General features: G+C 34.7%; 1 protein-coding gene and 1 long non-coding RNA gene across 6 annotated transcripts in view; one reads left to right on the top strand and one right to left on the bottom strand.

Moving 5' to 3' along the window:
• Positions 1–22,059, top strand: part of LOC132657520 (uncharacterized) — a 51,525-nt gene extending 29,466 nt beyond the window's left edge. Inside the window, exons 2-3 of the long non-coding RNA XR_009595857.1 lie at positions 17,441–18,418; positions 20,672–22,059. This is a non-coding gene — a long non-coding RNA (uncharacterized LOC132657520). The remainder of the gene's footprint in view (positions 1–17,440; positions 18,419–20,671) is intronic.
• The window catches only part of RALGPS2 (Ral GEF with PH domain and SH3 binding motif 2), a 159,525-nt gene that overhangs the window by 13,224 nt on the left and 119,078 nt on the right, over positions 1–27,223 (bottom strand). For 3 of the 5 annotated variants that reach the window (XM_042229400.1, XM_015099335.3, XM_060396636.1), the window contains 9 exons: positions 22,522–22,659; positions 21,001–21,091; positions 16,159–16,226; positions 14,664–14,799; positions 13,733–13,884; positions 10,475–10,529; positions 6,933–7,010; positions 5,296–5,401; positions 4,669–4,761 (listed from right to left, as the gene is read on the bottom strand). In XM_042229400.1, coding sequence (XP_042085334.1) covers positions 4,669–4,761; positions 5,296–5,401; positions 6,933–7,010; positions 10,475–10,529; positions 13,733–13,884; positions 14,664–14,799; positions 16,159–16,226; positions 21,001–21,091; positions 22,522–22,659 — 917 coding nt within the window. The remainder of the gene's footprint in view (positions 1–4,668; positions 4,762–5,295; positions 5,402–6,932; positions 7,011–10,474; positions 10,530–13,732; positions 13,885–14,663; positions 14,800–16,158; positions 16,227–21,000; positions 21,092–22,521; positions 22,660–27,223) is intronic. The other 2 variants (XM_060396637.1, XM_015099337.3) reach the window with 1 other exon arrangement.

Below are 27,223 nucleotides of genomic sequence, written 5' to 3'. Positions count from 1 at the left end.
AGAAGGATTTTAAAAATATGACCCAGGAAGTATTAAGCATAAAAGATGAATTTTATTACTTTAAAACTAAGAACCATTCACTAAAAGATCACAAAGAGAGTGGAAAAAAAACTGAACAAATTGGAAGAAGATATTAGTAATACATAATTGCTAATAAGTATCCAGAATATATAAGGAAATTTTTGCCAATTAGTAAGAAAACAAATTATTCAATAAGCAAAATAATTATCCAGGCAATTTATAGAAGAAACACAAATAGCTAGTAAACATGAAAAAAATTATTTCAAACATTAATAATCCGGGGTATATACATTAAAATCACAAGGTATGGACTTCCCTGGCGAGCTAGTGGTTAAGATTCTGCATTTGCAATGCAGGGTCATGGGTCTGATCTCGGCTGGGGAACTAAGATACTTATCATGGCTGATAAGGAAGGAAGAAGATGCTATCTGGGAAGACTTGGATGGTTCTGACAATGCTCTGTCTTCTTATACTGGGTGGAGTTATATATGTGTTTATTTTATTTATTATTCTTTAAAATATACACATATATATCTTCTGCATGTATATATTTCACAATTTTAAAGAAATGGGAAAAAGAAGAACATATCACATTATTTTTAACAACATGGTTACAGCAAAATTGAAAGCTAAAGGAATTAGGAAGCTTTGATATGATGAAGAGAGCTTCCCTGGTGGCTCAGCAGTAAAGAATCCACCTGCCAATGCAGGAGACACAGGTTCAATCCCTGGGTCAGGAAGATCCCTTGAAGAAGGAATGGCAACTGACTCTAGGATTCTTGCCTGGGAAATCCCATAGACAGAGGAGCCTGGAGGGCTACAGTCTACGGGGTTGCAAAAGAGTTGGACACGATTTAGCGACAACAATGCTATGAAGAAAAAAATTGGCAATACAGCTGATCTGACAGTTTATAGTTTATGTCAAAGCATACAGCATGATTTTCTAATACCTTTTCTTAGACCCAAAAACCTCTGCATCAATTGCTTTTTTCAGTAATAACAGTAAAAACTCAAGGAATATAAGCCCATTCACAGAGTGCAAATGCCCTCGACCACCAGCTGAACCTTATCCTGCTCCCAGAATTTACCATCCTTTGCAGTGTAGTCCTCTGGACCTCTCTGTCTGCATTACACCAAAGACTTTCTTGTCGTTGTTGGTTTTCATGTACAAATGGGGGTATACTTATACTCTGACATGTGGTTTTTACCCATCATATTTCCTTAATAATAAGTATTTTCAGTGTTTGCAGACTGCTGATACTATAAATATAATAGGAATATTCTTCTATAGATATCTTTGTGCACTAGCTTAATGATTTTCATAGAACAGATTTTCAGATAAAGAATCACTGGTTATTAAGTTAAATACTGAGTAGGACTGTCCACCACCACAAGTACCAATTTAAATTTCTGCCAACTTTGGTCATAGTCTGTTTCCCTACATCATGGCCAATGCTACATTATCAATCTTTAAAATTTCTGCCTAATGGTAAAAAAAAAAAAAGCATCTTCTTTAATCTGCCTTTTTGATAACTAGTGAGGTTCATCACCTTTTCATGTATATTAACCATTTATATTCACTTTCTATTTATCTCCCTATTTCATCTTTCTACTGTTGTTTTATTCTTACTGAGCTGTGGAAGGTCTTTATATATGTTACAGACTTTTTTTCAGGTGTAGAATTTGTTTTCAACTTATGTAACAGTATTTATTCACCCATTACTATGCAGAGAGGTTCAAAGATATCTGCAAACTTTTAAAAGTTATAATGAATATACTTTCATTAAAAATAGTTTTACAGTGAATGCTTTCATTTTAAAACATTAAGAAGTCATACTCCTCTCGTCTATTCCCAAGTCTGCTCTTTTCCTCATATGCAAAAAAAAAAAAAAAAAAAAAGATCAATCATACTTTACAAAGCAATAAAACAGGTGTAGGCTTCCACATTTCTTCCTCCTGCATTTATTTACATATAGGAACACATATATTTTTATTAGTGACTTTTTTCCTCCTCCAGCTTTTAATTTTGAAAAAGTTCAAACTACAGAGAAGTTGAAAGAATACTATAAGGATTACCCAAATATCTACATTTTGCATTTGCTTGATCTCTTTGAACATTTAAATGTAATTAAGCATCAGACATAATACTGAACCCTAAATATTTCAACATGTATCTTCTAAGAATATACTGATATTACTATATAATCACAATGATTCACATTTAAGAAATTTAATGGACATAATCATATAAAGTCCATTATTATAATTCTTTGATTGTCCTAATTATGAACTTCACAGCTTAAAAAAAATTACCTCCAAGATTAGACCAAGGTACATACACTGAATTTAGTTATCAAGACTCTTTTAAAGTTTCTCTTAATCTAGAACATTCCTGCTATCCCTCTGTTCTGCTCCAGCTGTCAAATTTTGGTCTTAAGAATCCAAGCCAGTGTTCTTACGCAATGTTCCATGATGTGGATTTGATTGCTTCCTCATGGTTAAATTTTTGACAAGAACACCACACAGGTGATGCTCTGTTTATATATTTTAATCCCACATCTACTGCTTATATATAGCCAATATTTTCTTTCAATTTGCATTTTAACTTTTGTTTGAAAATGATTAAAAACATTTTTCTCCACTGCTTTTAGTTCTGTGCCGTTTTTCTATCCTAAAATTGGATAAATATAAACATGGACTTGTCTCCATACTGCTTTGTTATTATAATTCTTTCTTTCATCTTAACAGTTTAAACTAGAAAAGATGAGGAACACAGTCCATTTCCTTGGCACTCAATCTGGCTCCCTCACAGCCCACTAGGCTCTAATATCTAAACATTTCATATGCATTATTTATCATTTCATATAATTATAAACCCAAACTAGCTGTGTAAGTACCAATACCAAACACAAAAAGATACTTAACATATGTATTAGATGACAAATTCAGTTATTTTATCAATTCTCTAGTTTGGCTTCTAATTACAGTTAGGAAAAAAACAAAAAAATTTATACATTTTACTTCCTTGTAATAGTCAACTAAGTGAAATCTACCCAAGTCTCTCAAAGCGGCTAAGTGAAGAGTTAACTTTATCTAAAGATGATAATTCAGCTATATTAACCTCTTTTTTTCCCCCTCCTTTGAGTACAGAAATACTAACCAGAGGCAATTACTTTGCAAAACATTCCAGTGAAACTAAACTGTAGCTTGGTCAGGTATGTGGGCATTCTAGTCGATTTGACTAGAATATAAAAAAACAGTCCTTCACCTTACTGTGAGGACTAGATCTACACATTTATAATACTGAACAAAAAGGTTGTGCCTTTTAGGTACAATTCAGATACAATTAAAAAATGATGCAATGTATCATTTAAGGAAACCTAAGTGGCAAACTCTAAAAAAAGAGCAAGGCAATGATTAACATAAACTCAGGACACTAATAGGATATGGGTACAGATGATAAAGAAAGGCAGGTGATGCTATCTTATTACAGCACTTCCCACATTTATGTAAACCAAAACTGTATTCTTCTCTATCCCTGGTTTGATTAAAGGGCTAATACTGTGAGAATAAAGAAAAGCTTCTCTATATAATGATAATGTTTGAAGTTGAACTTATAACTGGCCTCATCCAACCAAACTTCAAACTAGGGATTTTCTCACTAAAAGGAAAAACAAAACAACAATAAAACACCAAATCCTAGCAAATTTAGTCAAAGTATTTGGTGAAGCAATACCTGATATTAAAATGTACACATGCAATATGTATGTATTACTGTTTTTAACAGCCAGCCATTGTTGGAAAAAAAAAAACCATAAAGTGATAATTGCCAAAAAGAAAAAAAAAGGGGGGCATTTCTGAATTACACAGTATCCCTAGGTAATTTATAAATAGTAAAAGAACTTAATTTTTTTTCTCAGTGGCTTATTTACCTTTCCTCAATATAGTAAACCACTTAATTCCCCCTACCCTCAAAATACACAATTTAGAAATAAGTTCCTCTCCAAGAGATAATGCAAAATAGAAAATTATTATCCTTTCAAATAGTGTATCACTGGCATACAAAGACAGAACAGCATGCAAAAGAAGATTTATAGCAAGATTCTACATTTATAGCAAGATTCTATAAGAAGAGAGTTTTTCGAGGCTTCTTTCAAGCACAAGAAGGTGACCATAGTAACCTTAGTAACTATTATTCCTCTTCACTGTTGGAAAAATCACTCAATCAGAGACTGAGGTGGAAAAAACTGCAGATGCTGGTCCTAATTTTTCATACTTTACAGATCAGGAAATGACACTCCAAGGCAACAGTTTTCAACCATTTTTCTGAACAAAAAACCCCAGGTTTGGGAGGGCTTGGACATGAAGATAAGATAATGGCAGGGTGCAGTTTTAACATTTGCAAAGAAAAAACAGTATTCAAAAAAGGAACTTCAGAATATGGAAGTTATTCCAAGACCTTTCTTAGGATCGTATTACTAAACAAAAATAATTCCATTACAATACTCATACAAAGAAAGTCTAAGAACTTCTGGGTTAGAATGTGGGGAAAAAAACCCAAACCCTTGCATCCCATTAGGACTACTTTCCTTACCACCATATAGAGGCCATGAAACTATGTTAATGACTTGGAACAGGAATACTTACATGTTTTCTTTCTGTAGCCTTTAGAGATTTGGCAGCATAGTAGAAAAGCTGCGTCCCACACAAAGCTGCCCAATATTTTGTCCAAGATGCTACCTGGAGAGGATAGACACGTGAATATACTACTCAAATGCTACCGGCTTCTCAGTCACTGTTCCTCATTGCCAAAGAGGCACTCCACTTCACTTCCCCCGCCTTAGCTTTGAGTTTTATCACTTCTGAAATCTTTATCTGAAATATTCTTAAGTCTACTTGATACATTCTACTTAGGACTGACAAAACAAATTTGGCTGAATTCTGTTTTTTAGAGTTTTCGCTCTCTATTTGCTATTCCTTCTAAAAATACTCTTAACAGGATATACTTTCAAGATTCTCCAAGAACTATATTAGGGAGCAAAGAGAAGTACAGGAGCATCTTGATTTAAATACCTTAAGTGTATAGTTTAACCAAAATCTATTAATATGTGGCAGGTATAACAACACTTTAAATAACATTGTGAGGCAAAAGCATATTTCAAATTATTTCAAGTGTATTATATATCTGGTTTTATTTCAATTGTCTTCATTTTTTTAGGGTTTTATTCAGTTGCTTATTTTTAGACATGTTTTAAAATATAAAATAATTCTTACTGTAGGCTTTTTGCCTTCTTTTAACAAAGTTTTTCTCCTGAGAACACCTTGAATAGTAACAGCCCCTGGATATAAATGTACTGCCAAATCCTCTGATTCTGCAGAACTATAACAGTGAAAAGAAAAGAACATATAAGCACTTGAGTAATTATCAAGTAGGTATTTAAATAAAATGTAATTATTTTCAATTTTAAGACTGCTCATTCAGAATGAGAAGACACTGACAATTATAAAGGTTTAGTGATCTGAAATTTACAAGCTGTCACAAAATGAACCAGGCAGTTACTAAAGTCAGCAGATGGTTAAAAAACGCATTTTACTGCATATCTGAACAAGCATAATTCAGAAAGAATACAGTGATTCACTTTAGTAAAGAGTAAATTAGGGATTCAAGACTTTTCTTCTCAACATGCCATACTGCAGCACTGCTGAAACCTTTTTCCCCAGAAGAAACTCAAATTCTGGTAGGAAAGGTGAGGATTCTATGTTAAAAGTCTTTTTAGGCATATGAAACGCAAAATAAAAATATCAGAAAATCAAAAAAGGAAAAACAGCAAAAGAAAATCCATGCTCAATTCTAAAATAGATGAGAGAAGTAAAAAAGGCAATTAACAATATATTAAAAAAAATCAAACTTACTGCAATAAAATTTAATGACATTTTAATGTCATCAGTGCATCTAAGTGATTACAGCCTAACAATTCTGCAAGAGAGGAATAACTAAAACTCAAGACTGCTTTTTCTTGTATCTTAAAACCATCACAGAATATTCAAACATTTAAATATCTTTCCCCAAGTCATTTAAGGTCCTATAGTTAAGAACAGAGCAATTTTTATGAGTCAATTAAAACATATACACTGATGGGAAAAAAATCTGTCATTCTCCAGTGATTTGACGTGAGCTGCAGAATTTCTACAACAGCGATGAAAACGGAATGTTCTCAATGACTTAAAAACCTAGAAACCACTAGAAATTTCATGCTGGAGCTGTTTATATCCAAAGAGATTAGACACTATTAAACTGACATAAAATTAACTTTAAAATGTTTGCTATTGCATTGTCTTATGAGAATTGGTTGATTATTCACTACCATTAACCTCCAGTCCCCAGTCAATCTACCATCTTTATTTTCTTCAGCAGCTAACGTAGTGCAGAAGGAGATCAGGATTAGATAAACAACCAAATGAACATGAGTTAAATACACAAATATTATTTCATAAAACAGACTTGTTTAAATTCAGACCTGCAGTCAATCTGAAAAATCCTTAAAAAAGACAAACTGAATGTAGTAAATTCTTTGATTGCAGCCTTTGAAAAACAAGTGGGTTTTTGCACTGCTCCTCTAATAATCAGCAATGTTAGAAAGACCTGTGCAGTTAAAAAGCTACTGATTTGAATTATTTAAAGACTGTGATATAAAGATGCAAGTTTTAGCAATTAGCTCTGTGGATCAGAAAGAATACTTCAAATTTATCTCTAGATTAAATCTTGGAAAGAAAGTTTTCATGGGCATTTTATTTAGCTTTGAAACCAATTAGCTGAGAAAGAACAGAAGTGATGTGAGACCACACCTATGAGAGCCAGTCACCACCACCAGAGGGGAGTTCTGTGACCCCTGAAGGCAGGGGGATTGTACCTGCTGGCCTTCATGTGGCTTCGATAGCCATTTCGTGCCACTCTTGTCACCGGGCTGAGAGAATGGTATAATCTGTTCCTGTTGGATTCCATTATAAATTGCATATATTACTTTTATTTACATAATCATCATCAATAACCTAGAACAGTATAATAATTTCTTCATGTAATACTGCTTTTATAATAATTTCTTCATGTAATACAGCTTTCATAATAATTTCTTCATGTAATACAGCTTTCTAAATCCTACAAAAGGATAGTAAATGATTGCTCCTTTTTTTAAAAAAAAGCATGCAGCACAGATTTTAAATTATTATTTTCTTCTACCATTGACTATAAATACTTAAGGTTGTTTCTTAGTTTAAACCATGTATTTATATACACATTCATTTTCACAAATTTACTAAAATTAAAGAAGTATTTATACCCAAACAAAGCCTGAAATCCTTTTATTTATATTCTAGTTCTTAGATTCCACTTTATATATGATACCTGGATTTATAGAATAATAATTTTTTATTATATGCCCCTATGAAGATACCTAAAAGCAATGTGATCTAAAAACCTAAAATTAATGTGATCTAAACACCTTATTTCCTTTTCTTTTATATATTAAATCTAAGAAAAACTACTAAAATAGATAAACTGAACAAAACTAGAGGCTTTTATTTTCACATAAACTACAAAAAAATACACAATAAAGCCAGTAAATGATTAAAAAAATGGTTATTAGTTAATTTTCATCCAAAATGGCATGTGATACTTAACAAAGGAAATAAACACACACACACACAGAAACACTGATACTTCTTTGCCTAGAAAAAGCCAAAAGCAGCACTGTTGATAAATGATATTTAAAACAAAAAGTTTTATTTTAGTAACTTAAGTGGCAAAATATTTGATGTCTCTCTATTTTCAAAGTTCATTACCCACAAGTACAACAGTATTTTAAATCCCAATTCTTTATTCACTTTTTAATATTTCATGTTTGAATCTTGCTGGGCAGCACTGATTTGATTTCAAAGTGTTCAAAAGAGCCACTGATTTAAACTTGGCAAAAGCACAGTAGATATTTTTGGCTGCAAATGTCTGCAAAGCAAAACATTTGTCAAAAGAAAAATACTATTTTGAGATGTGAAGGTTAACACTGAAATACCAACTTCCTTAAGTAACCTGGTGGAATAAGAACAGATTATTTAACACAACACCATTCTGGTTACTTGATTACGTCTCATGCCACATGATAAACAATTTTGTTCATCAATATTTTTTATTTAAATACAATACACTATAATAACTTCTGATGATACCACGTTCCTACTAGAGGGAGAGAACTAACAAAACAATTTGTACAGACAGCATGCCAGAGGCAACTCTTGCGATCTTCCTGTTTCAGGCAAACCCAAATAAAGAGGCTGAAATAAACACTTGGAAGAGAATTAATATGTAAAAACAAGTTGTTAAAAATTTCCCCAAACAGAGTAAAACTTAAGAACACTGGTAATTAGAAGTGCTCAAAGATATTTTGAAATATTGGATATGCAAGTAAAGTCTTAATCACCATGGTGAGAAATCTTCACGAAGCTTCAAGAACAAATGTGTGTCGTCGCTCAGTCATGTCCGACTCTTTGTGACCCCACGGACTGTAGCCGAGGCTCCTCCGTCCATGGGATTTTCCAGGCAAGAGTACTGGAGTGGGGTGCCATTTCCTTCTCCAGGGACGCAATTTTCCAATAACACCATGAAATTAACCAATTCAAATATGTATAGTTCAATTTCAGATGTATAGTGAGTATAATTGGTTCTATTAAAAAGTGAGCGAGACAGCAAAGAAGACACAGATGTATAGAACAGTCTTTAGGACTCTGTGGGAGAGGGAGAGGGTGGGATGAATTGGGAGAAGGGAACTGAAACATGTATAATATCATATATGAAACGAATTGCCAGTCCAGGTTCGATGCAGGCAACAGGATGCTTGGGGCTGGTGGTAGAGGGATGGTACGGGGAGGGAGGAGGGAGGGGGGTTCAGGATGGGGAACACATGTACACCCATGGCGGGTTCATGTTGATGTATGGCAAAACCAATACAATATTGTTAAGTGATTAGCCTACAATTAAAATAAATAAATCTATATTTTAAAAAAGTGACTGGCAGGGAGTTGGGTAACTAAATATTTTCAACTTCATCAATTTTAATATGACATTCAAAATTCAACCTAATCTGATTGCTCAGAAACTTATTGCTTAGTATATACACAAAAGGGGCAATTATTTTGCTCAAGGTTCAAATATTTTAGTATGACAATGGCAGAACTAAAATGATCAAAGACAGCAAAATTCTAATGGCTATTTATTACATAACAATTATTTGCTGTACTTGCCTACATTTTTAGAAAAATCTTATACTGAAAGATCAACATAGCATATTTGCTGCAAGCAGATGACAGCTTTTATAGATTAAAGCATCAAGGAAAAGAGAACAGAATATGGCTTACATTATTTAAGCATGTGTCTGTGAGCTTTGTGGAACCTTTTAATTAATGACAATTTAAATTCAAACTTTCATCTACTTATTTAGAGTATAATTTAAAATGTATAAATTTGTAGAGAATGAAATTGATCATTTCACTAAATACCTTAAAATTACTTAAATAAACCAGAATTTAAGGAAAAGATTTTACTTTTGTACATGAAAGTAGGTAAGCTGACTATGATTGGTTGTTATTTTTTAAAGTCATTTTTTCATATATTTTTTAAAATTTATTTTTGGCTCTGCTGGGTCTGTTGCTGGACAGGCTTTTCCTTAGTTGTGGACAGTGGGGGCTACCTCTCCAGTTGCAGCATGCAGGCTTCTCATTGTGGTGAATTCTCCGGCTGTGTAGCACTAGGTTCTAGAGTGTGTGGGCTTCAGTAGTTGTGGCTACCAAACTCCAGAGCACAGGCTCAGTAGTTGTAATGCACGGGCTTAGTTGCTCTGAGGCATGTGGGATCCTTCCGAATCAGAGATCTAACCTGTGTCTCCTGCATTGGCAGGCAGATTCTTTACCACTGGGCCACCAGGGAAGCCCTGATTATTATTACTTTTAAGTTACAATTTAAAATGTACTAAAAATCAAATATATGTGTCAAGTCACCAAATAAAATGTCTTTACGAGATAATATTGAATTCTAGGCTTAAGTATTAACTTTTAATTTCTGCCATCAGCAGGAAGCCTAAATAGTCCTTTTATATGTAATAAATATTCTGTCTTAAAATTCACATTATCATATACTTTGTTGTTGTTGTTTAGTCCCCAAATTGTGTCTGACTCTTTTGAGAGCCCATTGACTGTAGCCCAGCAGGCTCCTCTCTCCGTGGGATTTCCCAGGCAAGGATACTGGAGTAGGTTGCCATTTCCCCCTCCAGGGGATTTTCCCAACCAAGGGACTGAACCCACATCTCCTGCATTGGCAGGCGGATTCTTTACCACTGAGCCACTTGGGAAACATCATATACTTAGACAAAATAAACTCAAAACAGTTTAAACGGACAATTTTTCTTACCTTTCAAAAGCAGGCCATGAGGTCTCTTCACTTAGTTCAGAGCCATCACTGCTACCTAAAATCAAAAGTTATCTTATTTTTTAAACATCATAATTATAGTTTAGATTTTACTTTTAAAAAATAAATACTCTAGCTGTGCTTATTCACATTATTTATTGGTGAACATTCACATATCAATTCTTCATTCTAATATAATTGTGCTTGATTTATTTTGTAATATATTAGAACAGAGTTGACAAATATACAGAAAGAAACAAAACAGAATGAAATATTTTTACATGTATACTTATGGCTTAAGTTTATTACATTAGTAAACACTTTTTCTATCATTGGAGAATAAGTACATATAAGTACACAATTTTTTCTTATAAGGTTTATCATAATTTAAGACCAATATAATTACAAATTTCTTAGAGGTTCATGGTATACTTTCTTTTGCATTTTTTTTTAAACCCATTACTATCCTAAGGTTAAAAAGCTCAATGAAATTCAACTTTTGTCTTTAGAGGCAAGGCAGAAGAGGATGGAATCCTTAAGGAAAAAAAAAAAGGTACCATAACAATGTAAAAATTTTCTCTTAGAGACCCAGAATATCAGTTAAAATAGAAAGTTTTAAATTAGCTTAACTGGAGGGGAAAGAACTTGGAGAGTCCAAAACAGCTTAGGTTGATTTAAAATTTATTTTAAAGATAATTAATCAATAATTAATTTGTCCTTTGTGTATCACATTGAGTCATCTATCAGACTTTCACAACCAGGGTTCTTTGAGAGGCTCAAACTACTATAACGAACCCATTATGTGTGATGGATTTAATACCTCTTCCATGCATGTAGAATGGTACAAGTTATGTCCCATCCTTGGAAGTACTAACAGTTACTGAAATAATTTTCTGGTTGTGTGGCTCAGATAAGAAACTGGAGGTAATCTGCTGTTGGTAGTGGAGGCTTGTATGTTATTTTTGATGTGTAGAATATTATGTGATACAGACTGAAAATTTAAGCATAATTAGTAGGACTTAACTGTAGAAAACATAAGTTTCTTCCAGAAGTGTGGACCTTGAGTAGATATGCCTCCTTCAGCTGGTCAAGACTATTCTGGGATTCTGGGTTACCCAGGACATATATGCCATGTTAGAAAATGTTAGAGGCCACAGTCCCAAGCACTGGTTAATTTCTCCAGGGTACTTTCTCAGAGCCTCCAAGGCATAAATTAATATTGTATATAAAAGTTACAGCTAAGGAAAATATTTTTTGTCATTATTAATTGTGTGTGTATATTAATAACTACCAGCTGTGGTTACAAACTTTCTTTTTAGAATGTTAAAGTTTTAAAGGAAACACCCTGGAAAGTAATGCTTATGTCTAATGTTCTTAATTTATAAACAAGGATACAACAATCCTTACTGTTTACCTACTTAGCCTTGGAATAATTAAACAATAAATACAAAGGCAAAAATTGAATTAGCCCCTTCTTGTTCTAAAAGACAGTTCTCTAAAATAAGACATTAACTGTAATGGAATGAAATAATTAGATAACTATCTTGTTGTGGTAACCAAAAGAACATCTATGGAAAGTAAAAGTCACAAATAGAGAATAATCATCATTATAATACTTATGATAAGTATTACAGAAAAGGCAAATACTTTATACTAAATTGAGAGCTATAATTTTTAAAATTACTTTTTTTTAAACTTAAAATAACATGCTAGATTCCAGAACTGTAACACATTTTTAACTAGAAAAAGCTTCTTCCTCTCTCTTTTGCAAAATTATTCTGTGTACTATTTTTCAGATTGAGGTTAACATTTGCATATAGGCAATTTACAATATTAATGAAGAGAGATTTCAGGTGACCAACTTGTCTCTTTTCTGTAAATTTTGTCATCATTTGCATTTATAAAAAGGGAAATACTGGACTAAAACTGCTGAATGGAGCTTTCCAGTTCCAAAGCAATTTCAGGGTTCAAAACTCTCAAGGGTTAAAAGAAGTCAGGATGTTCAAGAAAATGAACTACTACATTTCTTTCTACTGATTGTTCATCAATATTGAGATGATCATATTAAGAGTAATAGACAGCCCTTGAGCAACCTTGGCAGTTAATCAGAGAAGATATTTTCCTCCTTTATTTCTTTTTAAAATAAAAATAGCATTGTATGGAGATTTCCTAACTATCCAAAGAAATTATGCTCAGCTAGAAGGTTCAGAAAATAAATAACAGTTTAGGAAGTAAAAACAAACGCATTCTTCTTAACTTCACGTCCTTTTCCAGTCCTGATTTTCTTTATAATAGCCATCTCTATTTTCTTACGTCTCATTCTCCAATCTACTCCAGCCAGGGCTTTGCCCACAGTATTCTATAAAGCAAATCTAGTCAAGGTCACCAAGTGACTTTTATCTTGCCAAATTCAGTGATCAGCTCCTGTTCTCCTCTTATTTTCTCTTTTGTGTACTTGATATGGATACGTTCAGCACATCCCTCCCTTCAGAGACCCTCCTCTCCTGGGCTTTTGTGATACCACACTGCTTTTCTCCCTACTTCAGTGGTCCCTCATTTGTAGTTTCCTTTGATGGCCAACCATTTTAAAAAAATGACACCTCCAAATGTTAGCATGTCTACTCTTATTTATTTATATCCTCTCCCTCGGTGACCTTATCTGGTCTCACGGCTTGAAATACTACAAATATGCTAATTCTTATACCTGTATCTATAGATGTGACTTTACCTCCTTAAGCTTCAGATTCATACATTCGATCACCTACCTGACAACTCAATATGATCCAAACACGTCCAAAATGGAATTCTTAATTCCCCAAACCTAGTCACCCTTTACAAATACCTCAATACCTACAAATGGCTGCTCTTATAATGTTCTCTGCCTAGGTAACAGCACCACCATATATCTAACTAGCTGCTTAATCTAAAAAAAACCTGAGAATCATAACTCATCTGCTCCTTTCCTCATTACTGCATTCCAACTACATGCAGTAACCAATTCAACCAGTGCCTGTTCTCTTCCCCACCATTCCTTGAATGCCTCCCCTTTTGAAGTCAAAAACATCAAGTACTTTTCAAACCATCATGAATTATTAATTTTAGCAGCTACTAGTAATATGATATTATATCCACACTTTGCTACTTAGCTTTTATCAATTATTTTTTCTACTTGTAGTAGGGTTAATCATGCTTTTTCAGCTGAGTTTTGTTAGAAGTCTTATTTTACATAAGTTGGAACTCTCTCAGAGAATTATTTCTCACCTATTGATATTCCACTAGAAAGAGTAGAGCTTTCAGCTTGGCCTCGAGATGGTGCATGGGGCTCCATGACGCTATCATCTAATAGATGTCTTGGCCCTGCATTTGGGAACGTTGCACTCTTAAACTCTGCTGTGTTCATTTTATGAATGAAACTGGAAACAAAGAGAAATATTTTTCATATCTTTCATTACTGTTACTAACTCAGGATATAAAAGATACTCTTACATAAAGATTCACGATATAAAAGATGTACCTGCTATCCTGAAATTACTTCTGAACTCTTACACTAATGAACACACAGATTTTACCATGAAAGCCTCAAGCTAACAGTTTAGGGAAAAATTTTTTAGAAAACCAGGCCATATCTACCTATATAACAGAAAATACTTTATCTTGATGCTTGGGTTCATTAAAAATTATTTTCACGTTCACTTTTGGAAAACGTCTATTAAATTTTCACATAAATCATGACAAAAGAGAACCTTGGGGTCCATTTTGAGGAAACAATCTTGTAAAGCTAAACAAAAAGACAGTTTCCCTTTCTTTGTATTTTGTATAAGAAGAACAGTTTTTATATGCTTTATTTATGGTGACTTGTTTTGGTTAAGACAAGCAATGCCTCATGATATGTTATAATTTAAAATGGAAACAGTGTTTGCTTTCCTGATTTTATCTATGATGATGACCTGTAATGTTCATTTTTATTTCCCAAAATGTGAGAGCACTACTGGAAAAAGCTCATTTCCAAATTAAGGTAAGGAAGAAATAAATGCCTTTATGCAAACAAGATATTTTACTAAATCAGAAAAAGACTGCTTTACATAAATAAAACTATGCAAGGACACTATTTTCTGTCCAACTAGTAAAATAAGTAGGAAATAAATCCAACTAAATATATAAAGATTTGAAAGATAAAATTAAAAGTGCTGACTTGTAACCCAAGCTATGGCACTTCCTATGTCCATGTTGAATCAGGTTCCGAGGGGATGGTGGCGTCTGTGGTAGCAAGGCTCCTTCAGCTGCCATGCTTTTTCTTCCACTTTGTGGAGATGCTCCTACTTCAGGACCTTAAGGGTTAAATTAAAAAAGAGAAAGACAGAGACACAAAGAGAGACAGACATAAATTGTTAAATGGTTTAGGAAGATTGCTTTATTTGCAATCGTTTGATATGAAATAAAAGTTGTGGTTTAATTTAAGGTACTATGAATTCTATTTAATTGACTGAACATAAGAAATACTTAGTTTCTGAGTCATAAAACACAAAACCTCAAAAGAAACAATATCTATTAATTTCTATCTCTTTTACTTGCCCTAAGTAGCCAGTATAAATAGCCTGTTTATAGAGGAAACAGTGTGATTAGAAGAGATGGTGTAAGGGTCTCATATCACACATGAAACCTAGACTAAACCCTCAGGTCTTCTGAATCCTAGTTCAGCGTTCATTTAATTTTACACATGACTTCTTCACTCTTAGTTTCAGCTTCTTCATACATACAGAATGTGTAGAGTAGGTCAAGGATTCAAGTTACAATTTAAATCTATATCGACTGCTCAAGTTTCTGGAAATTTAAAAAAATGGAACTTGAGAGTACACAGATTTGCAAAATAACACTGAAAAAAATTTTTATTGGTGTACAGTTGCTTTACAAGCAAAATATCACTTTAAGAATTAAAAGAAAAGCAAATTTAAATAAATATAGCATGAATGATTTCCTCTGCTTGGACCACTCTCCCCTGTAGATACTGTCATGGTTTTGCTCCCTCATTCCCTTCATACCTTATTAGATGGGTCTCCAATTATTTTTAGGATATACAATAATACAAAGCTTAGTGCCAACGTCTGTATTTGGAATATTAAATGAGGTACTGTCTATGATTTCTTTAAAAAATTGTCTTCAATTTAATGTTTTTAGATTATTTATATACATATAAATCCCAATTGTAATGCCAACAGATAAATTAAGAGACTATGATTATTCTTTTCAGTACTTGGTCCAGCATTAGAGTGAAATTAAAAAAAAAAAAGGCCACTAAAATTGACTCCTATAATTATTCAAATTAGTAAATTTTTCACTTAGACCACAGAAATTTCTAACATAATTAACCTTCATTGCCTCTTACAGTATGCTTAATGAAAAAAGAGTTGATAATTCATAAACACTTACTTAGTATTTTCTGTTGGCTATATCTCTTACTCTTGATTACTTGGCATATTTATTTGCATATTACTGACAAACTACACATGACAACTTTTTAATGAAAAAAACAGAAAAACCAAACAGAAAAAGATATATTTTAATACCAAAAATAAAACTGTGAAGGCAGAATAAAATGTACTAAGCATTTATTCACTTTGGAGTATATCCCTTCTTTCTTATTAGGTTATCTGGTTTATTACTCAGTAACAAGAGAAAGCTGCACTAACCTACTAAATCCTCCCTGGAAGCAGCAGAACGAGGTGTGCTTGTCCCTGGTTCTATCTTTAATGAAAGCCTGAATTTCAAAAAGGAAAAAAGCACATAAAATGATTAATATTTGACCAAATAACATTAAAATCATGTATTTTTCTACCAAAAGCCTAAAAACATTTTTTATAAAATAATCTCAACTATATATGTTTCTTCAAGGGTGATCTTAGTTAAGTCCCCTTTCTCTTTCATACAAAGCTGATCTTACAGTGATTCCAGGAAATATTAAGAGAGGGAAAAAACATCAAAACCTCATATTCAAAAACAGAGATGGCTCTCCCAAGAACCTCAATACTGCCGAACAATTCAACACATTTAAAGCTATTTGGTGAGTTAACCTGAGGTTATACTGATAGAAGGCAAGTAAATTCAGTAACTTTCCAACACTGCATTAAATTATGCAAATTCTTTCTAGGATCCTTATTGGACAGGCTAATGGTCTCTGTAGCACTGAAAATTAAAACAAAAGAAAACAAAACCTTATTTAAAACTAACCATTCAAAAAACCAACCAACTCAAATTATCAAAAGAAAGATCTATACAAATAAAAAGGCTGTTTACGAAATCCCTGATAAATCCCTTTTCTAAGTCAGAGTTTATTAGTTGGAAATTAAGGTGGTTCAGTGGTAAAGAATCTGCCTGCCAATGCAGGAGACACAACAGACCTGGGTTCAATCCCAGGATCAGGAAGATCCTTTGGAGAAGGAAATGGCAACCCACTCCAGTATTCTTGCCTGGAAAGTTCCATGGACAGAGAAGCCTGGCAGGCTACAGTCTATGGGTTCACAAAGAGTCAGATACGACTGAGGACACACACACACAAGTTCCATTTAGGAAAATGTACCAATTTTGAGTTCTGCAGCAAACAAAGGTTATAATTCCTATCAGTGGAAATGGTTTCAGGAAATAGGATACTAAAGCAGTTGTAGAAAATATTTTGGTGTAGTCCAGGAAATATACTTTGATGTACTCTGTATTATCATTAAGCATCTGTCTGGAAATTAATAAAGACTTTTTATTTTTCAGCATCCTACCAACTGGAAATTTTTATGAAACTGCACAATACAAGTGATATTATAATGATAAATCTATTACAGGTGCTTAACTTTTTATCGATGTCTTTGATATCCTAAAGAAGAAATCACACATAATTGTACTTTAATTACTTAACCAGGTAAAGTACATGTATTGAACAGATGCATGATTAACCAGAACTCTCTGCTCTTTTTCTTGTTACAGGGTAGCTGACTCTAATTATGTGAGCTTCAGACTATGCTATATTCCTTCGCTGAACTCTTGTTTTGTGTCAGGCACCGTTCTCTCAGCACTGGAATATAATGGAGACTAAAGCAGACAGGGTGTCCAGTCTAGAAGGTGGAAGACAAAGAAGTAAGCAAATTAAGTAAAGTTTCCTAACACAGAACCAAAATAGAAAGGAACAGAAAGGAGGCTATGGGAGAATCACATTGCTATTAATAATGGCTGATAACCGACAGCAATATAAAAAGTAGAAGCATCTTAAACTGCAGTTTGTCTTAAACTGCACTTAAAATGCAGTCAGTGTCAGTTGCCTATATCATCATCAAAACACTATATATAACAGTGATGCTGATTCACTGAGAAAAGATATTATGCTGCTGCTGCTGCTGCTAAGTCGATTTAGTCGTGTCCGACTCTGTGCGACCCCATAGACGGCAGCCCACCAGGCTCCTCTGTCCTTGGGATTCTCCAGGCAAGAATACTGGAGTGGGTTGCCATTTCCTTCTCCAAAAGATATTATGCTCAGTATTAAAATGAAATAACTTCGAAAGATTTTCACCCTGATTAAAACACATGCATGTAACTTGTAATATTGATACTGGCTGCCTATGTAGGTGAAGCTGCCAAAAACAGAGGCTTATGGATAAATGAAAAGTCATTTTTATTTAAATCTTTCATCATAAAATCCATTTTTCCCAACTTATGACCTTAATAGCTCTTATGTTAAAATGCTCTGATTTTCAACACATTTAATCAGTAGGTTCATGCAACACAACTCCATCTTTAGGAAAACACTCTCTTCTTCAGCTTCCCATGAGATTCTCTAATACCACCAAGTGACTTGCAGTACCCCAAGCAAACACAGCTTCCCACCCTATTCCACTGATGGTTCCATCCCTGAAACATCTTTCTTAACTCTTCATGTGGAGCAACTCACCTCCTAAGATGCAGACTAAGGTAAGATGGTCACCTGAAGCTGCTCATGTTTATTTTCTCTTCACTTTTCCCAGTTAAAGCTGAGTTAGGTCTCCCCTCATTTATGTTCCCATAGCATCCTCGGCACATCTCTAGTACAGAACTCTTTGAACTATTTTGTAATTATTTATTTTGTAGTCCCAGCAGCTAGCGTTTACCTATAGCAAAAGCTGAATAAATATTTATGAATACAATGGGACTTCCCTGTAGCTCAGATGGTAAAGAATCTGCCTGCAATGCAGGAGACCTGGGTTCTATCCCTCGGTCAGGAAGATCCCTTGGAGACGGAAATGGCAATCCACTTCAGTATTCTTGCCTGGAGAATTCCATGGACAGAGGAACCTGATGGGCTACAGACCATGGGGTTGCATAAGTTGGACACGACTAAGTTACTAACACACATTGAGTATAATGGGAAGGCTGCCGAGTTCTAGTTACTCATGAAAACAAAAATCAGTATAACAGCATCCACTTTCCTACCCAAACGAAGCTCTCATGCCAGGATCCAGACAGCTAAAACTACTTAACAGCTTAGTTAAGTCTATCCTTTCAGCATTAAAATTCACCATACTCTGTATTTATGCAACAATTTCTTAGACTTCACATCTACTGAAAGGGCTTTCCTGATAGCTCAGTTGGGAAAGAATCTGCCTGCAACACAGGAGACCCTGGTTCAATCCCTGTGTCGGGAATATCCACTGGAGAAGGGATAGTCTACCCACTCCAATATGCTTGGGCTTCCCTGTTGGATCAGCTGGTAAAGAATCCACTTGCAATGCAGAAGGCCTTGGGGTTGATCCCTGGGTTGGGAAGATTCCCCTGGAGAAGGGAAGAGCTACCCACTTCAGTATTCTGGCCTGGGGAATTTCATGGATTGTATAGTCCATGGGGTTGCAGAGAGTCAGACTCAACTGAGCAACTTTCACTTTCTACTGAAGAGTTACACTTTAACTTTTAAAAAATACATTAAGTTTCTTGAGACAGACACAGAAATTTTAATAATGACTTACTCATGTTTTGAGTTTTAAGATAATCTTCTGTACCCAACTGGACAAAATATGAGTGTTTTATGCTATGTCAGTAGAGAGATGAAAGAAGTAAGTGATAAATATGACAGAGACCATCACGCCCAAGAAGCTTACAATCTAGGGCATCAGATCTGTGAAAGAGTGCCAAGTTTATTAAAAAGCTGATGCACTGACCTCATACATTTTCAAATGAATTACCCTGTAAAATCTTTCTGTAAAACAAAAATTGATACAGAAAGACAAAGTGGTAATAATACAGTATGGTGGAGAGGATAGCAATAAAGGTGTTTTCAAATATAAATAAAGCTTTAGATACATTTTAAGTATATGTACAGAGCTTCTTAATATATTTGATATTTGAAGAAAAATTATTTCCAGTTGTTTTCTGGAATTTCTAGCCTTTTATTATGGGTACCAATTCTGTTCTCCAGAATTCCTTAAAAGATGTTGAAACTTATGGAACAAAGAAGCTGATAATTACTATCACACAGCATAAGAAATTTTTTGTATATGATGCATTAATATTAAAAAATAACCTTATCTTTCACTTTAATAAAAATTTAAAATATAACCTTTTACTGGAAAAAATACTTGTGGCAGATACAAAGTTAAATTTGAAAGCTTAGAAACAGCAAAAAAAATTTTTTTAAATAAATGAACCTGCAAGGAAAATGAAAAGCCTCAAGAGAAATCGCCTCTTTATCCTTCTATCTTTTGGGGAAAAAAAAAAAAAAAACACCTGGTAGTCATAGTGCAGAGCACACTACTGGAAAATAAATGCAAACTGTGTGCTCAGTCACGTCTGCCTCTGTGACTCCATGGACTGTAGCCCACCAAGCTCCTCTGTCTAAGGAAACTTCCAGGCAAAAATACTAGAGTGGGTTGCATTTCCTACTCCAGAAAAATAAAAAGTGTTAATAATGAAAAAGTCCCTTTTCCGTTGGGCAGGACTGAGAATGGTTAAGCAAAAAGACATGGATATCAGCTGTATTAAAAGTAAGTTTTGAAAACCTTTAACGAAGGACTTGCTTGAATAGGGGAAAGGACAAGTGTGGTGTTCTATTGGACAAATATTAATTCAGAGTCCAGAAGGTTCAATATTCTCTCAGTACACAAAAATAACTGAAAACAAATTCAAAATTGTGTTAAAAATTTCCTTAAAGAGGAGCAATTTTTCTATTCATGGACTGTTTCATTAATTTTTCAGTCTATTAAAAGACACATTTCCATAAAGATTCAATGCTTCAATGGAGAGAGAAAGGAAGAAATGCAAAACTAGAACTATCAAACATCAGCTCTCAACAAGCTGAGAAACATACAATGCTTTTTAATAGAAGAAGAGAAGACGTACTTGTATACTGGCTCCGTCGCATCAAGTGATTGATTTAAAAAATTTACGTGAACAGGTAACTTTACCACTGTGAATGCACAACTGCTTTGCATGATAAGACGCGGTATTTAGATGTTTGAATACAGAGATGAAAGGGCAGAGGACAGGACACAGTTATACAAACCACTTCTGAAGATCCAACCTACTTGTAATTATCATCTTCCACAAACTTTTGCAGTTCTTCTATATATTGAACAGAGTTCAGGTATTTTTGGACGTGAGGCAACATGGGGATATCTAGGCAAAACATGATAAATAATTATCTGATAAAGTACACCTCAGGCAAAATTTCTGAAGTTAAGCTGAGAAAAATATATTTAAAGGTAAATTATGGCATTGAAACATGTATACTATCATGTAAGAATCAAATCACCAGTCTATGTCCAATGCAGGATACAGCATGCTTGGGGCTGGTGCATGGGGATGACCCAGAGGGATGTTGTGGGGAGGGAGGTGGGAGGGGGGTTCATGTTTGGGATCACATGTACACCCGTGGTGGATTCATGTCAATGTACGGCAAAACCAATACAGTATTGTAAAGTAAAATAAAGTAAAAATAAAAATTAAGAAAAAAAAAAAAGGTAAATTAAGGCCACATGAGTTTGGGTGAACTCCGGGAGTTGGTGATGGACAGGGAGGCCTGCCGTGCTGCAATTCATGGGGTCGCAGAGAGTCGGACACAACTGAGCGACTGAACTGAACTGAAGGCCACATGGCACCAAAATTTAAATTAACTCTAGAAGGACATGACTGAGGTAAATGTTATTTAATGTAAAACTGAAGTTAATTTAGAAAACTGCAGTTGCAGGCTGTCTGTATAGATTAAAATACCTCCATTTAGAAAGTTCCACATATTTGAGAAATTTCATTAAAAAAATCAGAGCCACCATTGTAATTTATAGTCAAACCTCATTTAAGTGCAAGATATAAGGTAGTTTAGGGTTGTTTTTTTTTTAAAGAAGCCTGGCTCACATTTGTACTTTTCTCTCCTACTTAGAAATTTCAAATAAGATTGATTTAACATTACAATTTGATGTTATGTTAAAAAAATTGAGAAAAGGATAAAAAAAAGAGATTAAAGTTAAATAACAACAAACTGTAAACTGTTTTTAAACAGCATTAAAATTACATAGCTGTAAAAACCTCTATTTTCTATCATGCTGAAAGCACTTAAATGCTTTAAAACAATAAATTTTTAAAAAAAATAATCATTTGGGCTTGCATAAGTTCTTTTCACATATGTGTTTCCATAAAATACATCTTGGACAAAAACTGGTTATCTACTCAACATACAACTCAAGAAAGCTTCTCAACTCTTACTACAACAGTCTCAGTTCACTCCTTAACTGAAAAAATAAATATTTACATAATAGATCAGGGAGATCAAATGAGATGAAAAGAATAGAAAATAATTGTGAAAACTACATTAGCAAAGTTGTTTCAAATTACAGAAGAGCAAAAGATAAAACTTAGCATTTTAAATATGAAATACTTGAACTCCTTAAAAGCAAGATCTTAAACAGGATGCTAAACATTGAACAGTGACATAATCATTATTTTCCTTTACATTAGGATGATGTACCCTGCCCTGTGAAAAGTGGCCATCAACCTGTATAAATGAATCAAACCTTTATAAATGAATTACAGCATTACTCCCAGAAACTCACCATATTCACAGGACTGCTGTAAATCAGAAATTATTCTAAGGATGTTATTCATCAAGTTTGATCTTTGCTCATTTTCTAGAATGCTGCCAGTTGACGGATATGCTGAATCAATGTAGGTTAAATCAGATAGATAGATACCTGAAACAAAATTAAGATAAATGAGTGTTTTCCTACTTGTTTGGATGAGTATAGTTTGTTTATAGCTATATTTCAATATATGCCATATTTAAAATATATTCATTTTAATACTATGTTAAAACATGACCAATAAGGCCTAGATTTCTGTGGAGTCCAGGTCAGACAGGTAACTTAAAACTGAAATTAGAAACTCCAGTACCTACCTACCCATGGGTCTTAATGGAAAGAAGATGAGCTCCTGAACTGATTCTGCCTCTGTATAAAATAAAGATAATTATTCTAATTTCCAAACCTTGGTTTTTATGTTTATACACTAGTACCTATTTTTCAAGCTGTGGTATAACCTGAAGAAGTTTTAAGTTAGCCAGTCTAACCACTTCCCTTCTACTTCCATGGGGCAGTTAACTTAATATTAGTTCTAGCCATGCTTGGCTTGAGTGGGTAACTTGTCACATGAGCCTTACTTTTTTTTTCCTTTTAAATATTTATTTGGCTGCACTGGGTCTGGGTTGTGGCACACAGGCTCTTCGCTGAGGTGTGTAGACTCCAGAGCGCTTGGGCCCAGCTGTCTGCATAACACATGAGATCCCAGCTCCTCAACCAGGGATCAAACCTGTGCTCTCCTCCCTCGGCACCTTGGAAGATAGTTTCTTAACCTTGGGAGGACCAGGAAGTCTTGATTCTTAATTACTTTGAAAACTGTCTCATTCTAGTAGAAATGTCTTGTTTTTATTAAAGGTTAACAGTTGGATTTTTGAAATAGTTCTACTAACTACACATTGAAGTTAACCTTGCTCTTTTTTCTGTACCAACAAAAATAATACATCCTCTCAAATGATTCAGTTGTCCTAGTTCTGGATATTCAAAGTCACATACACAGAAAATAGTTCCTGAGAGTTTACTATGCATGTGTAAAGCGTAAAAGGCACCATGTTCCTACTTTCAAATTGTTACTCCCTGTTCATGAACTCTCAGAATAAGTGCAACCAAAATGATGTACCTACTGCCTTCCAAATAAGCCCTGTGTTTTTTCTCATGCTGGTTCTTCCAGCTTAAATGATACCTGAACTCAACTCTGCCCATCTAAATCATTATCTTATATTCAGGTCCGTGTCAACGGTTCTTTAGTTTTCTCACATATTCCAAGAAAGGAATTTAGAAACTGTCTAGTCCAAACCCTCTTTTCATAGGCAAACACTCTAAGGTCCACAGCTATTTAGGAAGTGCCTAACACCACATGAATTGTTAGTGACAGGGCTGGATCTCAGAGGATACACTTGTACTCCAAGGTTTTTTTTTTAATTACACTGTTTTTACAAACTCATACAGTATCTGTATCATTCACTTGAGAATTTTTAAGACTTTCTAATCTCTTTATTGAAAATCTTTTGTATTTTATATTTAATCTGTTTAAGATAATAAACTCATTCAGGTGGTTACTCTATCTTGCACTTTAAAAAATGAAAATCCTGACCAGTATTTGCAGACAATTGGTGTTTAACACAATGTAAAAAAGTTGGCAATGGTAATCCTTTTACTCATTCCAGTATCATTCCTTTTCCATTCAGTAAATCTTAACAGTATTCTTTAAGCCATCTATCATAAATACTTCTTTTTCTTTAGAGACTCTCAACTTTATTTTTTATGACTTCAAATAAATCTGTAGCCTAGCTCCCTTTCTTTCCCTCCTATCTCAAAGGAAGAAGAATCCCCTTTTTTTCTTCCAAATCTAAACTGCAATTTTGAACGTAATCTCCACTGCCTCCTTTTAACATATCCACTGCTGCCTCCACCATCACTCATACTCCATGGCTCTTTTCTAAGAACCAGTGTGCACATTTAAATCTCCTCTATTTAAAAACACAAGCAAAGCAACCCTTCCTTTAAATCTGACGGCCTCCTCAAGACAGGACTCTTGCCGTCTTCAACAAACACCTTGAAAGAGAAACAGGACTGGTACAATTAATTTTTTTTATCCTTCACTCTATTTTTATGTACTATTTGATACATATAAAAGTTTACTTGTGTCAGGAAAAATTGTGATAGACTTTGCAATAGGCAAAAAGATTACTACGTATATCCTGTTTCCAGTGCATCCTCTTGGCCTGAACTATTTTATAAGTTGTTGAAAACTGGTAATAATACAAATTCTTGTCCATAAAAATGCCAATGAATTATATCCAGTGGGATGTAACTGATTATTGCCCTGTGGATGTTGACCAATTTTGCAACTATCTGTAAATTCATTCCAGCATTCCCAACGGCCTGCATGTATGTGCAGTACTCTGACTTCTTCCTTGAAGTTATTGTAAATATCTTCCTGATTCCCTGTATATTTAATGATTTCAACAAAACCTTTGACATGTATTCATATTTTATTTGTGGGAGAAAGATAACTGTATCTTTTAAAAAAATAACAGTTTAACATATCATACTGGTTATCAAATAATGTAATAAATACTCATCAACGTAAGAGCTACAATATCAGTACCGTTGCCTCATCTTTCGGAGAAAGCAATGGCACCCCACTCCAGTACTCTTGCCTGGAAAATCCCATGGACGGAGGAGCCTGGTGGGCTGCAGTCCATGGGGTCGCTGGGAGTCGGACACAACTGAGCGACTTCATTTTCACTTTTCACTTTCATGCATTGGAGAAGGAAATGGCAACCCACTTTAGTGTTCTTGCCTGGAGAATCCCAGGGACCGGAGAGCCTGTTGGGCTGCCATCTATGGGGTCGCACAGAGTCGGACACGACTGAAGCGACTTAGCAGCAGTAGCAGCAGCAGCCTCATCTTTATATTCTTTCCCTGGGTCATCTCTCTGCCTCCTGTCTAGAGGGAACTACCATTTCTAATTTTAAGATTATTCCCCTTGTTCTTTCTGAGGCACATGTCTGTATTCCTGCACATTTTATTTTACTTTTGCTTATTTTTGAGCTTAAAAAAAAATCATACTTTTGTATGTGTGATTAAATGATAATATTGGTAAAGTTAGAATGGGTACACAATAAGTGATTTATAAGTGGTTGTTAAATATGGTCTGTGATTGCTTTGTCTCACTGTTTTGTTTCTAAGACTTATTCATCTTGTTAAGTACAGCCGTAGTTCCTTAAGAGAATAAACTATATATAACTATATCACAATTTACCTATTCATTTTGTGTGATACGAGTTTTGAGTTACTTGCCCCCTTCCTCCTTGTTGCTATAGACATTCTTGTACATGTCTCCTGGTGCACACGTACAAGAATTTCTCTAGGAGAGATATAAACACATATATGCATACATGCAGGCATATATAATGTTCACCTTTACAAGACAGTGCCACATTGGTTTTTAAAGCTATATCAACTGATACACCCACTGATAGTACATAGGTTTCTACCGATCCACACGTGCTAACATGTGAAATTCACATCTGTCTCATTGCTGAAACTGATTCTGGCAAAGGCACACATGACCTTCTCATACTAATTCTGTGGACATCCCTCTTGGCCTGCTCTCCACTGCTCGGTCTCTCTGCAGTATTTGTACTACCGACTCCCTTCGTTTCTCAGTCTTTACTGGCTTGAACTTACCTCGCTTCCATCCTCCCTCGATTCTTCTATTTCCTCAGGTCCCTTGGGATTGGTGTTCCCCATGGTTCTGTCATTAATCTTCTCACTCTACATGTACTTCTGAATTATCTTATTTCTGAGGCCTCGACCATCACCTGATTGCTAATGACTCTCCAAATTTCTCTACAGAACACAGCTCCTGACTTTCATTTTCAATTTAACATGCCAAACTAACCATAATTTGTCCCTAGACACCTGCCATTCCACTTTCCAAACCTGGTCAGCGATATGAATTACTAACTAGTGAAGAAGAACTAAAGAGCCTCTTAATGAAAGTGAAAGAGGAGAGTGAAAAAGTTGGCTTAAAACTCAACATTCAGAAAACTAAGATCATGGCTTCTGGTCCCATCTCGTCATGGCAAATAGATAGGGAAACAATGGAAACAGTGACAGACTTTATTTTGGGGGCTCCAAAATCACTGCAGATGGTGGTTGCAGCCATGAAATTAAAAGATGCTTGCTCCTTGGAAGAAAAGTTATGGCCAACCTAGACAGCATATTAAAAAGCAGAGACATTACTTTGTTAACAAAGGTCCGCCTAGTCAGAGCTATGGTTTTTCCAGTAGTCAGGTATGGATGTGAGAGTTGGACTATATAAAGAAAGCTGAGCACTGAAGAACTGATGCTTTTGAACTATAGTGTTGGAGAAGACTCTTGAGAGTCCCTTCGACTGCAAGGAGATCCAAGCAGTCCATCTTAAAGGAAATCAGTCCTGAATATTCATTGGAAGGACTGATGCTGAAGCTGAAACTCCAATACTTTGGCCACCTGATGGGAAGAACTGACTCACTGGAAAGGACCCTGTTGCTAGGAAAGATTGAAGGGGAGAGGAGAAGGGGACGACAGAGGATGAGATGGTTGGATGGCATCACTGACTCAATGGGCGTGAGTTTGAGCAAGGTCTGGGAGTTGGTGATGAACAGGGAGACCTGGCATGCTGCAGTCTATG

This window comes from Ovis aries, chromosome 12, assembly GCF_016772045.2.
Source record: "Ovis aries strain OAR_USU_Benz2616 breed Rambouillet chromosome 12, ARS-UI_Ramb_v3.0, whole genome shotgun sequence".
NCBI classification, from domain to species: domain Eukaryota; kingdom Metazoa; phylum Chordata; class Mammalia; order Artiodactyla; family Bovidae; genus Ovis; species Ovis aries.
This window is presented reverse-complemented; position numbering and strand designations above follow the sequence as displayed.